This window comes from Tetrao urogallus (assembly GCF_951394365.1).
Source record: "Tetrao urogallus genome assembly, chromosome: 18".
In the NCBI taxonomy this organism is placed as follows: domain Eukaryota; kingdom Metazoa; phylum Chordata; class Aves; order Galliformes; family Phasianidae; genus Tetrao; species Tetrao urogallus.
Genome location: NC_136831.1, coordinates 5,168,970 through 5,182,675, shown reverse-complemented (window position 1 = coordinate 5,182,675; position 13,706 = coordinate 5,168,970). Strand labels below are relative to the sequence as shown.

Below are 13,706 nucleotides of genomic sequence, written 5' to 3'. Positions count from 1 at the left end.
TCTCACACAGCTGCTCTCTGAGGCAATGGCTCTTCAAATGGTTTTGTATTCAAAATAATAAAAGCATTCCCATTTATGAAGATTTCCATCTGGGGTCGCTCCAGTGAATGAAGCTTATTTGTTCTTCTTAGCCATATTTGTTCTTCTGTTAGTCACAAATGGCATGAGGCCAGCATTTAAACGTGCACTTTGTCCAATGCTTTGGGCAGGTGCATGTATGGCTGTCTCTTCGTGACGCTGTGCATTTGCTGTTGCCAGTACAGCAGCCCTAGGTAGCTTCTCAAATGGATTCCTCCTGTGGAATCTTGTTAGCAGCCCTCCAAAATGGAAGATGAGGCTTTGGACCATAGGTTCCCATCACAGCCAGAGCTCCCACTGTGAGCAGTGCTGCCAGGGTTTACAGCCCCAAATCCATCCTCCTCTGCTGGCGTGAGCCTGGATCTGCTGTAGGAATTGCTGTCACATCAAGGAGATTATTAACCATGACCTTGTGTCGGCTGTACGCCGAAACCTTTCCTTGGTGCTCGTGGAGCTTGGGCTGCAGGTGGCTGGGAGCTGCCTGGGTCCCTGCGCCTCCCAGGTTCAGCACATGCAGATGCTGTGTTCCCATTTGGTTTCTGAATATAAACAAAAGTTGATTTCCTTGATTAAAAAAAGCCCTGTTTCACGCTAAGTAAAGCACTTGGATGTTCAGGGGTTTAGTCCTATTCTTCTGGTTGATACAGAATTCAGGGAAAAAGGCTTCATTTTGGAGCTTGGACATCTGAAAGTTTCCTCTGTTCGCAGAACAGAATGCTGCAAATTGTGTGGCTTTGGTGTTTCTGCTGTTTTTCAGCTGAGGGAGCTTAACAAAGTAGCCATGGACTGACATTTGGGAATGGCCACTGGTTACCCACATCTTCATTCTTGGTGAACTGAGTGTTTAGCTGCAGAATGTTGCCAGGCTCTGTGCTTTGAGTCCTCGTGATTTTCCAATATGTTTTGTACCATGTCTTGTACCAGGCATGGAAATCAGTGAGCCTGAGGGCTGTGCAGGCAGCACCGGTGCAGCATGAGGCTGTGAGCAGTAAGCACTGCAGCGCTGTGACAGCAGGGCAGTGCTGTGTGTGATGGGGTTGTGCAGGAGTTCAGGTTGTGTCTGCATTTGTAGAGCAGTTATTTTTGTTTTGCAACGAGGCAAGTTCTACTCAGTGCAACGGAGCCAAGAGTACAGCTCTTTATCTACAGAACTCCAGTGGTCTTTAAATAGGGCGATGTCTTTCTGAGCAGCTGGTGAGTAGGTTGCACAGACGTGCATGCTTCCTGGGTTGGAAATGTGCAGTTTTATTTCCTGGGCTGATTAGACATTGCTGGTTCTCCCACAGATTGCTGCTGAGTTGTGATTTATATTCATGATGCAGATTGGAGTGATACAATCTCATTCCCAGCCTGATCTTTTAAAAGTCCCCAGCATGGTTTTTGTACCAAAGCAAACAAACAAACAGGAGCTGGTAAGCAGCGTTGGCCTTTTAAGACTTTTTGAAATCAAAATTAATTAAGGAAAGTTTGCTTCCCTCCCAGATTGCCTCACCCAGCTGTTTTTAATGGAAGCCTTGAGGCTGAATTGTCCCAGCAGCTATTCCTCCACCGACATCACTCTTGGTACAGCTTTGCCGTGCAGGAGCGAGCGATTCTGACAGCACGCTCTTTTTTCCTTTCCTCTACCGGGTGTCAATTTGCAAAGTTATGAATTACCATTTTCCCCTCCTGAAAGAGGTGATGTGACGGGCAGAGGAGCAAATCCCTGGGAAACGGGCAGCCGCAGCCTCCAGCAAAACGCTGTCATGTCACTGAGCTGCAGCTCGCTTCTGGCAGAAAAGAAATTCCTCTGCTGTTTCCCCAGGAAGAAGGAAGGCTGCTGCCACGTTCCCCTCGGTGTGCCCCTTCAGCACACTGTCACTGGCTCATCTTGTCCCTCCGCTGTGACACGAGGGGACCGGAACTGTTTCAGGTGACAGAGATCTGACTGCAAGAATCTGAAAACTGAGTCTTCTGTGACTAATTAGAACTAGCAATGAATAATTGTCTGTGACTAGTTGTTAAATTGCTTCTGCTTTCCTTCCGTTCTCTCTGATTTCACGTCCCAGCTGCTCACTGAAGATCCCACTGCACTCATGACTGTGATGAGTGGCGCTGGGGCCTCTCTCACCTCATTTGGGAAGGAGGAAAGTAGCCCCAAGTCAGCCAGCCTGTAGGAGGGGCTGGGCCAGGCTTATCCGAGGCCGTGGCATTTGGTGTGTGCTCCTGGAGCCAAGCAGATGGTGGTCAGGGCTCGAGACCTTGAGCAGGTGGAGCTGGAGCTGCATGCTTTGCTCACTGCCATCCCCTGGCCTGCATCTGGGACCTTTTCTCAGAGGAAGGACAGATGTTTCTTTCAGGATTAGGTCTGTGTCAGCCTGCAGGAGGGCCTGGCTGTGCTGGGCAGAGCTGTGAGCAGCTCAGCTATGCAGACCTGCTGCCTTCCTATGCGAGTTGGTGTGGACTGGTGTGTAGGGAAGGGGCATCCTGCAGTGACTTCCACGAAAGCTCAGCTCCCATTAGTGGAGTTGCAGAGGCAATGGGAGGCAGATCTGTGCAGCTGCCAGATGTGCAAGGGCAGTTGTGACCCAGCTGCAGAATCAGGATGGGTACTGCAGCCATGGGCAGTGGAGCAGTGCTGGGTGGGAGCTCCGTGCTGTCAGCTCACCTCGTGGTACAAGTTGTGCTGTGGGTCCTGGGCTGTGGCTGCTTTCAGAAGAGGCTGATATGTTGGTCAGTTATGTCTCTGTAAGCAAAAGAACGATGCTGTCTGGTAAGTGCTGTCAGACTCCAAGAGCAGCAGAATTGTCTTACGTGTTCAAAACTGCACAGGGACTTTTCACGTATATTTTTTAACACCCCCGCACACACTGATAGAGACCTTAACTTCATTGAACCCCAGGTGTGCAGTTGTATCATATAATAAACCCCTGCAATGGCTGTTCTGCAGTCCCGATCAGCGCTCTGTTGTGTCTTTCCCTCTAGGCAACAGTCAACGCTCGCCCCCAGCGCATCCTGGACACGTCCTCACTGACGCAGTCAGCGCCTGCCAGCCCCACCAACAAGGGCATGCACATCCACCAAGTGGGGTAAGTGGGCCCAGAGCTCCCCATCAGGAGCCCACCAGGGTCTTGTAGCTTCTTGGTTTAGTGCTGGTAAGAGGCTTAGGAGCAAAAGCTCTGGGGACAGGTGGGGAGTTTCTACACGTTACTCCTTTTAGGGCAAAGCATAATGAGGCATGCTGGTTATCTAAGGGTGAATTGAAGGGATGTGTTGAATGTTGCTGATTTTACTGATGCACTCTGACCTGAGGTATCCGGATATTTCCCATTGAAGTCTGATCTCTTTCTCCAGTTTCAGCTAAAAGCCAGGGTTGCCTGGTGGTCAGCAAGCGATGCCTAAACTCAGTGAAACTGAGGCAACAGTGTGAGCACTGCTAGGCTTAGAAATGTGATTCCTTCCCAAAGGATGCTGTCCAAGGGAAAACACCTGGCTTGAGATGTGGCAGCCTCACAATCCATGTGCAGCAGTGAGATTCAAAGTTGGAAAGGAGGGCTCTGAACTGCTCAGTGATGCTTTTAATGTCTTCTGTTAGCATTATGCAACCGTGCAATTGCACAGATCTCAGTTTGCACGCAAATCAAAATGCTGCCCTGTGGTCTGCCAGGACTCCAGTCACCACATTGCTGGTCATTGTGCCATGGTCACAGCCATTACATGGGGGTGTGTGACTGCTTAACCTACAGGTTCCCAGAATTTTGCTTTTCTGAGTTGGCTCAGTCAGGATTCACTGCTGAGATTTGTAACTTTTTTGGACTGTGTGTTTGGATTGTAGAGGAAGCACAGCAGTGAAGGATAAGTCTTGTCAGAAACAAGCAAAGTAAAACAAGTAACGTAATTCACATGCAGGAGTTAAGGCAGCAGAGCAGATAATGGCAATGTAGCCGGTGTTAGCCTCTGCCCTCATGTTTGGGGGTTAGCTTTGTTTCTGCTGTGAGAGGGAGCATTGAACTGCTTTCTGCTTGTAGAACCGGGCTGATTCTCAGAGGTAGAAAGCATGTCAGGATTGCAGTTTAGTGAGACGTGCCAGGTGTCAGGGGATACGTATCAGAGAGGTTCAGAAAATGAGGGCAAGTCACATGTCTGCTGCTATCTAAATCCTTTTACTCTTTTGATCTGTAGAGGATCACCTCCAACCACCAGCACAAGCAGCTCCAGCCTGACAAATGATGTGACAAAGCAACCGGTCAGCCGGGACATCACGTCTGTGCGACCTGCCAATGTGGGCAACATGGGGGTTCAGTACACTCCCCACTCCCACCAGTTCCCCAGAACAAGAAAAATGTTTGACAAAGGGCCAGAGCAGGTAAAGAGATTTTGCTTTCAGTTCTGATCCCCTGCTCCACTGGGTTTTGTTACACTTTCTGTTCTTTGTGTTTTATTTCTGCATATCCTTCATCCTTCACTTCTAGCTGCTGCTAACACCAGGGTAGCTTCTTTTAACCAGTAAAATAAAAATGGATTAATTTTTTTCTTCGGGATATGTTTTATGGCTCTGATATAGGACATTATTCACTTCTGCTGCCACCAAGAAGCGTTTAATCCGAGTTGATTGTTTATTCTTTCACAAACATTTGTCTGCCTGAGCGATAGTGCACAGCTGCATCTCTGTCAGTTGCTTTTCCTCCAACCTCAGCAAAGCGTGGACAGAGGCTGACAAAGGGACAATTCTTCCTCCTTTAACATGCAGGCAGATGTTTCTCTTGAGATACTGGGAGATGCCCTTGCAGCAGCAGATTCACTTCCTTTACTGCAGATTCGTTCTGTGCTTGGCAGCCTCTCTTTGCTAAGCATAGGAGCAGATGTAAGCCCAGACTGGCACTGGGAAAACCAGAGCTTTCTACAGGTCACTGCTGGGATACATCTGGCCAGCCAAGAGCTGTGGTGTCTTATTTTCAGCATCAGGCTGATAGGGGGTTTGCACCCATGTTAGCATCCAAACGATGACTGCATCAGGTACTGGGCATTTTTCCATTTAGAGAAGCATGAAGAACTGATTTGGTGCCAAGTGGAGGAATGCAGTAATGTGCACAGTGGATTCTGAATGTCACTTTCAGTTGACTTTAGGTGAGTCATCTCAGACAAGTATGGTTGGGTCCAAGCACACTCAGGTGCACTTGTGGCCATCACTTAAAGGTAGCAGTTGGCAGTGATCATAGAATCATGGAATGGCCTGGGTTGAAAAGGACCACGATGATCATCTAGTTTCAACCCCCTGCCATGTGCAGGGTCACCAACCACCAGACCAGGCTGCCCAGAGCCACATCCAGACTGGCTTTGAATGCCTCCAGGGACAGGGTATCCACAACCTCCTTGGCAGCCTGTTCCTGGTCAGTGCCCCGGATCCAGCCAGCAGACAGTGGTTTGATGTTTGCCCCTCTCTTTACTTCAGAGCATTTCCAGGATGTTTCTGGTGCTTGCTCTGTGAGAGGAAACTGCAAAAGGCATTATGGAAGGGGAAGCTGGGAAGTGGCAAGGTGTGTGTTTGGCAAGCCACAGGCCGAGAGTACATGGCAGATTTCAGGTTTTCTGACTTCTGGGAATTAACTGTTCTTTATTAAAGTAGCATTTGCGTAGAGCCAATGCTTCTGTGTGATTCCAAGAAAGATTTGTCAAAGCATTAATAGGAACACCTTCAATTCTAGCGGGGATAGCAGCAGCAGCATGGCTCATAGTTCAGAAAACCTGAATGAAGCCTGGGTCAATGGAGTGGTATCTCTTTTTTTTCTTTTTTTTTTCTTCTTTTTTGATGTCTTATGCTTTATAATAGACATTTAATGCACATGTGGCCTTGATCTGAAGGTGGGTTATCCTGAATCACCTTCCCCTCACCACTGCTTCTAATGCCAGGTTCTTGTGTAGACCACGAGAAACCTCATCCTGGGAAGTTGGTTTTGTGATGCACAAACACTTGGGTTCATGATTCATGCTGTAGCCTGGCTGTGCCGTGTGCTGTGCAGGAGAGGTTGTTTGTGCATTTCTGAACAGTTAATGTAATGACAGTGGTCGTGGAGCTAGACACAGAAATCTTGGTATCCTCAGCAATGTTTTTGAGGGTTTTTCTCTGTTCACGGATCTGCCACAGGCACTCTGGGTATCACTGTGTGTACAATTTGCCCGTGCAAGTGAGATGGACGTGGGGTAACATCCTGTTCTCTTTCTGGACAGACCACTGATGATGCTGATGATACCGTTGGACACAAAAGTTTCATTTCAGCCACAGTGCAGACGGGGTTTTGTGACTGGAGCGCGAAGTACTTTGCTCAGCCTGTCATGAAGGTAATGCTTGGTTGTCTTTCTGAATCATGACACTGCAGCTCCTGAAAGGTTGAGGTGCTGGTTCTTCGCATAGGCTAGTGGCCTCATCTGTTCACTTTGCCTTCTTTTCCTCTTCTGGCTGAGGAGGGAAAGGAATGGATGTATTTCTGTCATCCTGCTCTGGTGAGCTGTGTGACCACTGCCTGTCACAGAGAGCAGGAGAGGCAATGAGAGCCAGAAAGGTCAGGTATTAGTAGGGACAGAGCCCAAGCAAAAGCCCTGCATGCATAGAATGCTTTCAAGAAAGAATGTAGAAATGAGGGGGTTCTTGAGTGGAGATGGGGACAACAGAACACACCCTCCCCTTGAAGTGAGGCACGGCTCTGTACTCAAGTGTGACATGGGAGCTGTGCTTACATGCACCCAGTCTTGATTCCTTTACCTTAGCGAGGAGAATGGCTGTTGAAAGTCTACAGGACAGCATGGGGAAAACTTCAGAAGAATCATTATTCTTTTCAAAGTTCAGCAACAAAAAAAAACTTACTACAGCAAAGAGTGAGGGTTATAAATGACAAATCTCCATTGAGATCTCTTTAGAAGTGAGTGCTTTCTGGTAACTCTAAGTTGGTTTTATGTGAAGTGAGAGGTGCACAAAAGCTTTCTTCTAGGAAAAAAAAAATAATGGACAAAACAATGAGACAAAACAAAGCTCTTCAGAGATGAGCAGAGATTGTCAATGACTGGAAATAAGCACTTACATTCCCAGAATCTTTTAGCCAAAGATCGGGTTTCAATCTTAAGCGTGAAATCGAAGTAAGCATCAAACCTTGCCTTGGTATTAGCAACCACAATGAAGGTACCTTGGGATTCAAGCAGCACAAACTGTAACAGAACTTTCAGCTTAACTTTTGGAGGTGTTGCAATTAATGTGAACTATAATGCATCGTTTGTATTAATGCCACCACCTGAGCGACTCAGCAGAGGATGCTTTTATGCAACCGCTGATGTTTAAATCTTCAGAATATGCAAAGAAATGGCACATTTTACGTGCTGCCTCATCTAAGAATTGCCACTGAGCCATCTGTTACTGCTCCTTTCCATCTTTAGGCATGTTACATTGTTAGGTGTTGAGGTGAGGTAATTGCCCCCAAGTTTAAGGCTATCAGAAAACCGGTTACATGGCAGCGAGGTTTCCGTGTAGCTTTAATTTGCTTAGAAAATCACCAGGAGGAAAAACTAGATGGTAGAGCGATTGCCTGACGCTTCCTGAGCTGCTAGTGAAATTAACTTTCTTCTGATATCATTAGCAGAATAATTCATTAGGAAATACATCTGGCCCATGGGGCTCGGTCAGGCTTTATAGCGGGGTTTTCTCGCATCAAGATGAGTTTCAGTGTCTCAATTCAAGTCCAGAGGAGAGTAAAAGAAACACAGGAGGATGTTCTTCCATCCCTTAGTTCTTATTAAAAACATTTGTCTACTTTCTAAGGAAAAAGAGGGGTGTCTTATTAATGCAATAAATCACAGTAGACAGCCAATCAAAATGCAGTTTAAATGTGTAGATGGGGAGCTGTGTATGTGTGTGTATATATATATAGATTTAGTACTCCAAGTGCATAAAATTAAGAAAATTGGGGGAGGAAAGAAAACATACGGAGTGTTCTCATACTAATTCATAGGAGCCAGGGAGGGGAGAAATGAAAATTTCAGGCTTTCCTTTCACTGTAGTGAGTCCCAAAGAGTTCAGTGTCTCACCGTGAGAATTGAGATGCTCCAGGCTACATCCCCATGCAGATCATGTGCACAATGATCTCTCTGAAGAGAGAGATCTTCTCTTCAGCTTTTACTCTAAGAGCAGGAGTAGCAGTGTGTATGTTCTCTAAGTTCCCGTGGTTTGGGTTGGTGACATTCACTGCCTTGGGTTGCATTTTCTGAGCACAGAGCATCCTCAGCAGCAGTGTTTTAGGTAAGGTTTGCTCCAAACAAAATCTGTGTTTCCTAACGGAACGAGGAAGTGAATTGATTTGCCCATTACTTTTGTAAAACGGCCTCAAGAGGCCAAGTGGAGGTCTTTGTGCCAAGAAGTTTGCATGTTATACTGACTGCTAGGGAACTCTATGGGGCTTTGTAATGAGTGGATGGTACATGTGCAAGGGACAGGGAGGCGTCCCTCTTCTACAGCTTCCTTTGGCACATCTCGATGACTGCTTGTGTAACCAGGCAGCCCTGGCCATGCTGTAACTCGAGTCTTGGCTGAATGTCCAAAGAGTGCTCCTTTCCTAGAATCTGTTCCTGCAGCAGTGAGGAGCAAACAGCCATGGCTTGCAGCTGCTGTCTTTTGAGAGCTTTAGCCTCATGAAAAAGGCAAAGAGTAAAGTCTGCAGAGTACTGATGGAAAAAGATGACGTTGATGTGCAATTCCAATACTTCATTTGGAGATGCTGCCTACCATCATAAACAGGGAAAGATAAGACAACTATTCCTGTAATGAATAAACATAAAATGACTGTGAGTGCATCTTAGTCATATTTAATTTATGAATTCAGCTTTGCTTCATAGACCTCGCTATGAGAATGCTTTCATTGGAAAGATTGAGGGATTAATTTCCAGCGTAAATCAGTGGCTGGGATTCAGGCCATCATAACTGCCTTTGATTTATCGATTATCTAATCAGATACGCGGAGGCAGAAAACACCGCACTGTAAATTCTCAGTGTGCCAGGAAAAGCAGTTACCTACCACAGCCCTGATCTCTGCAGAAGTCGTTCCTCTTCCTAAAGCTGGGATGGCAAAAGGCTGTTCTGCTCACCACGGGCAGCCTTGGACCGCGTGGCACAGGAAAGCCTTGTTGCCAGCTGTCAGGAAGCCCTGAATCGAGGAGAGCAGAGCCAGCATCTGCTGCTCGCAGGGCTGGCAGAACATGCAGGCAGGAGCTGGGAAGGATCCTGGAAGGTGAGAATTACATAAGGAATCCTTCCTGAAAAATCCCAGCCCTCACTTCAGCGCTCTGTGCTCTCTGTCTTGGCTGTTGCTCAAAGTCCTGGTGGAGGAGGGAGCCCTGTGTGCGATGCTGCAGTAACACTGTGCAGGGACAAACTGTATTTACTACAGGAGCAGACTGCTGAATTTTCCCCTCTCTCATCCAAATACCGACTTCCACGCCGACGTGGAAGAGCGCTGTTAAAAAAGAGCTGGGTTGGCTTTCAGATGACACCACTTGGTGGGAGGTTTGGGGATGGTGGCTGGTTGATGTCTGAGTGGAAGCTCAGAGATGCAGAGCATCGGAGCCATGTCATGATCCTCATCGTGTAGCACAGTTTGCTACTCCCACGTACCTCTGGGAGCTCTGCTCGGAGGAGAGCTGAGCAGCAGCCAAAGCCCGGCTGTTGTTTACTAAAATGACTTTCTAATGCTTAAATGTGAGCTGGATGGGAGGGGAGACAAAGGCATGAATAATGAGCCTAACTAGCTGGTTCTTTTGAATAATAATTTCTGGTTTTCCAGCCAGAAGCAGCTGAGCTGGAGGTCACCGCTCTATTACATGCATGTCCTGACATAATCCTGTGCTTCTGCACCACCAGAAGTTCCCTTGCGATGTGTTCTGTGGGGTTACAAAATCATCACAGAATCACAGCATGCCTGCTTTGGAAGGGATCCCACAGCCCTACCCCTGCTGCAAGCTGATTGCCAGCTCAGCCCAGGCTGCCCAGAACACATCCACAGCCTCAGGCACCTCTGGGGATGGGGCACTCACAGCTCTGGGCAATGCCGTGGCCTCACTGCCCTCTGGGTGAAGAATTTCCTCCTCACATCTGACCTAAGTCTCCCCTTTCTTTGTTATTGCACCCATCCAGCTCTGTCCTGCAGGCTGCTGGGAATGGGAGAAGTGCTGCATTGCACTGCGTGCTGCAGCTCTGTGCTCACTGCAGTGCTGGTGTGGGGGCTCGGCTGGTCGGAACCACAAACAGAACCACAAACACTGTCACCTGCAGCACACCGAGCTGAACTGGTACCGAGCACCTCTGTGTGGTTACAGGTACTGGCAGTGATCAGTTGAGTTCAGCAGATCTCATTGTAAGAAGAATGTGTATTGCTGAAATCAGATAATAAAGCAGCTTTCAGCTCAGCCTCCACGGAAAAGTTCTTTTTCTTCAGACCTGAGAAGCCCGGCAGCTCCTTTGATCTGATATTCTTCATCTGCTAGAGAGCATAGCAGTGCCTCGCTCTGCTGCAAACTGCGTTTCTTGGCCCTAAACTGAGACAGCTGCTGGGTGCCCCCCTGCAAAATGTGCTGTTGTTGGTGCCCTGCCCATCCCCTGGCCTCCTCCTAGGTCCTACTTTAATTTATTCCCAGAGAAGCTGGATTTTCATTAAGGTGTAGCTGTAATCTCCGTGCTCTCAAATGCGCTTTGATGTATTTTATCTTAGGTTTGTTTATTGCTGTACATTATTGGTCGCTTGTCACTGCCTTTCTAATAGATGTCATATTCTTGAAAAATTGAAATAGTCTTTTTTGTTTGGGGGGGTGGGTTTCTTATTTTAAAGCAGCAGCAATTCAGCTCCGTAATGGTTGTTTTCCAGAGCATAATACATTTTGCAGATAGCGGATATAACAGTGGCAGGTGATTTAAGTACTTTCTTAGTCAGGAAAAAAGAAGTGTGTGTCTGTGTGGAAGGGGAAGGAGCAAAAGAACTTTGTCTTTTATGTCGTCCTTCTCCAAGGCTCGCTCTGCCCAGAACAGCATCATTTCCTTCATCAAAGGAAGACAGCTCATCTTCATCGACCCAGAGGTGTTTCTAGAGCAGCACTGTTGCTGGTCTTGGGTAATTTTTTAAGCGTGAGGCACATTATGCTTAACCCTGCAGTGGGCTGTGGGTGACATCAGTGGGCTGTTCCTTCCAGTGCTGTGCTCTGGGTGTGGATATGACCTGCAGCCTGGCAGGAGCTGCTTTTGCACCCCATGGGCCCCCTGGCTGCAGGTGGGGTCCTGCAGGAAAGCCATCAATGGCTGTGGAGTCTGAATAAAAGCAGTAAAATAGGTCAGAGTGGTTACATGCTGCTCAGAGCTCCCGTTCTAAGTGTGTGTGTAACCAGACCCAGACCACGCAGGGGAATCATTTTCCTGCAAATGAAAACAGTTGCCATTAGCAGTGGATGTCATGCTGGTAATTCACACATCTCAGGAATTAGGGAATAAAGCAATGCATTTTTTGGCCTGCACTTCTCTATTGAGGGATAGATTTTAATGCGTTCGTAGCTTTCAGTCTGTATCAAAGCCGTGCTCTCTCTTCAATCTCAGGATTAGGGCAGCAGAAGGAAAGGGGAAGGTTTCACAGATGATGGGAAGGCTGAAATCAGAATGTCCTTTGAGTTCCTCCACGTACTGTATGGAGATGCTAAGGTGTCACAGCTTGGTCTGATGTGAACACACGTGTTTGTGAATGGCGATTCATGGAGTTCTGATTTACTGTCTTATGTTGTGAACACGCTGATGTGTGGAAAGATCCCGGAGGAGCACGACCTGGAGAGCCAGATCCGCAAGGAGAGGGAGTGGCGGTTCCTGCGCAACGCCCGGGTCAGGAAGCAAGCCCAGAAGATCATTCAGAAGGGTGAGTGCCCCTCTTCCTGTGCTGCACGCAGCTCCCCGGGGCTCCCAGCACCACACTGGGCTCTAATCTCCATGAATAGCACCTGTGCTGAGCCTCAGAGGCAGAGGTCCCTGCTCTCAGGCAGGGTGGCAGGGGCTCATGCTGCTCTTGGCTGTTTGGCTGCTTGTCACTGTCCTGCAAGCCCTCAGAACCTGGCACAGGCTGGATCCCTGCCTGCATCCATCGGGGCAGAGCCCTTCTGTGGGTGCTGTTCCTCCCAGGATGGGAACTGAGGTGCATGGAGCTGGAGAAACTGATGTGCTGAGTGCAGGGCTTGGTGCTGGAGGCACAGCCTGCTGCGGTGCTTCGCTCTCTGGAGGTTTGCTGGGCTCGACAGGGAGTTTAATGTCATAGAACTGCAGAGTGTCATAAACCAGAATAATAGAGAATTAAAACTGGAGCCCAGGAAATGGCTAGGGGGATATTTTTGAATACAAAAAAAGGGGATTGTTTGTGCTCGCCTGAAGAAAAACCTTTATCTAGACAGTTTTTATATTTGCTTGCTTGACCTGAGCAGCTGAAATGCCAATATTCATTTAAAAAAGAAAAAACAAAAACAGTTAAGTCTGAAATATTAAAAGGAATTAGAATAGACTTAGAATCCCTTAATGAAAATGAAATTAAATGGATGCATGCTAAAACTAACCAGGACTGAGTGAATGTCTCTTGAGCTTTACAGTTCTGTGTGATGGATTCACGCTGTGCTAAAAAATGCAGTTCCAGGGGTTGCCAACACTGCTTGCAAATCATGAGGTGCTCTAAAGAGAGGGGGGAAAGGTCTGCAACCAGCATTTGAAAGTCTCAGTGGAAAATATATTTTTCATTTGTAAATTAGCCTGAAATCTAAAAGTACTGAAATGAAAGGCTAAATAAATAATCCAAGCTAAACTGGAATGCTGCAATTCGAATAAAGTGGGTTTATTTTGTTTTATTTTGGCAAAAAAAGAAGTGGATTTCTGTATGAGCACAAGCTGGTACTTCATAGAAGCATGGAATAGTTGGGTTGGGAACTTAACCAGTTTCAACCAAGTGATCTGGGGGCCCATTGCCACCCATTTCTTTGGTTGCACGTGGCTGGGTGTGCTCTGCTTGTTCTCTTTGGTTACCAAAATAAAGGATCCCAGCGTTTGTCATCTCAGTGTTCAGTTTGTAGCTTAGGCTGAGATGCGTGGCAGTGCAGAGGGGCTGGGGCTGTGGGGTGCCGTGGTCTCTGAGTGCTTCTGGGGAGCTCTGCAGCCCCATCCCTCTGTGGGGCCACTGGGGCACTGAGCCCATTGCCTGCTGTCCCCACAGGCATCTCCCGGCTGGATGATCAGATCTTCCTCAACAGGAACCCCGGCGTCCCTTCTGTGGTGAAGTTCCATCCCTTCACACCCTGCATTGCTGTTGCTGACAAGGACAGTATTTGGTAAGGGCTCCTCTGTGCTGTGGCTGTGGGGCACGTGGGGCTCGTGCTGCTCGTGTTGGTGCTTTAGTGTGGCACCAAGTCCTGCAGAAGGAGCACGTGAGCCTGGGTTGAGATCGTTCCACAGCTGGGCTTGTGCTCTGTTTCTTTTGCAGAAGGTGGGCCTACGTGGTTAACGAAGTGAGGCTGCGTATCAAAGAAGAACAAATTGAACTGCTATACAATGCACACAGCTTTTAGCTTAGGCAGAACGTAGATCTCTTTGATAGCTTACACAG

General features: G+C 47.7%; 1 protein-coding gene across 2 annotated transcripts in view; it reads left to right on the top strand.

Moving 5' to 3' along the window:
• The window catches only part of RPTOR (regulatory associated protein of MTOR complex 1), a gene marked incomplete at both ends in the record, with an annotated part of 117,392 nt that overhangs the window by 88,082 nt on the left and 15,604 nt on the right, over nt 1–13,706 (top strand). For both annotated transcript variants that reach the window (XM_079544125.1, XM_079544124.1), the window contains 5 exons: nt 3,043–3,146; nt 4,240–4,423; nt 6,286–6,396; nt 11,879–11,984; nt 13,317–13,431. In XM_079544125.1, the coding sequence (XP_079400251.1) occupies nt 3,043–3,146; nt 4,240–4,423; nt 6,286–6,396; nt 11,879–11,984; nt 13,317–13,431 (620 nt within the window). The remainder of the gene's footprint in view (nt 1–3,042; nt 3,147–4,239; nt 4,424–6,285; nt 6,397–11,878; nt 11,985–13,316; nt 13,432–13,706) is intronic.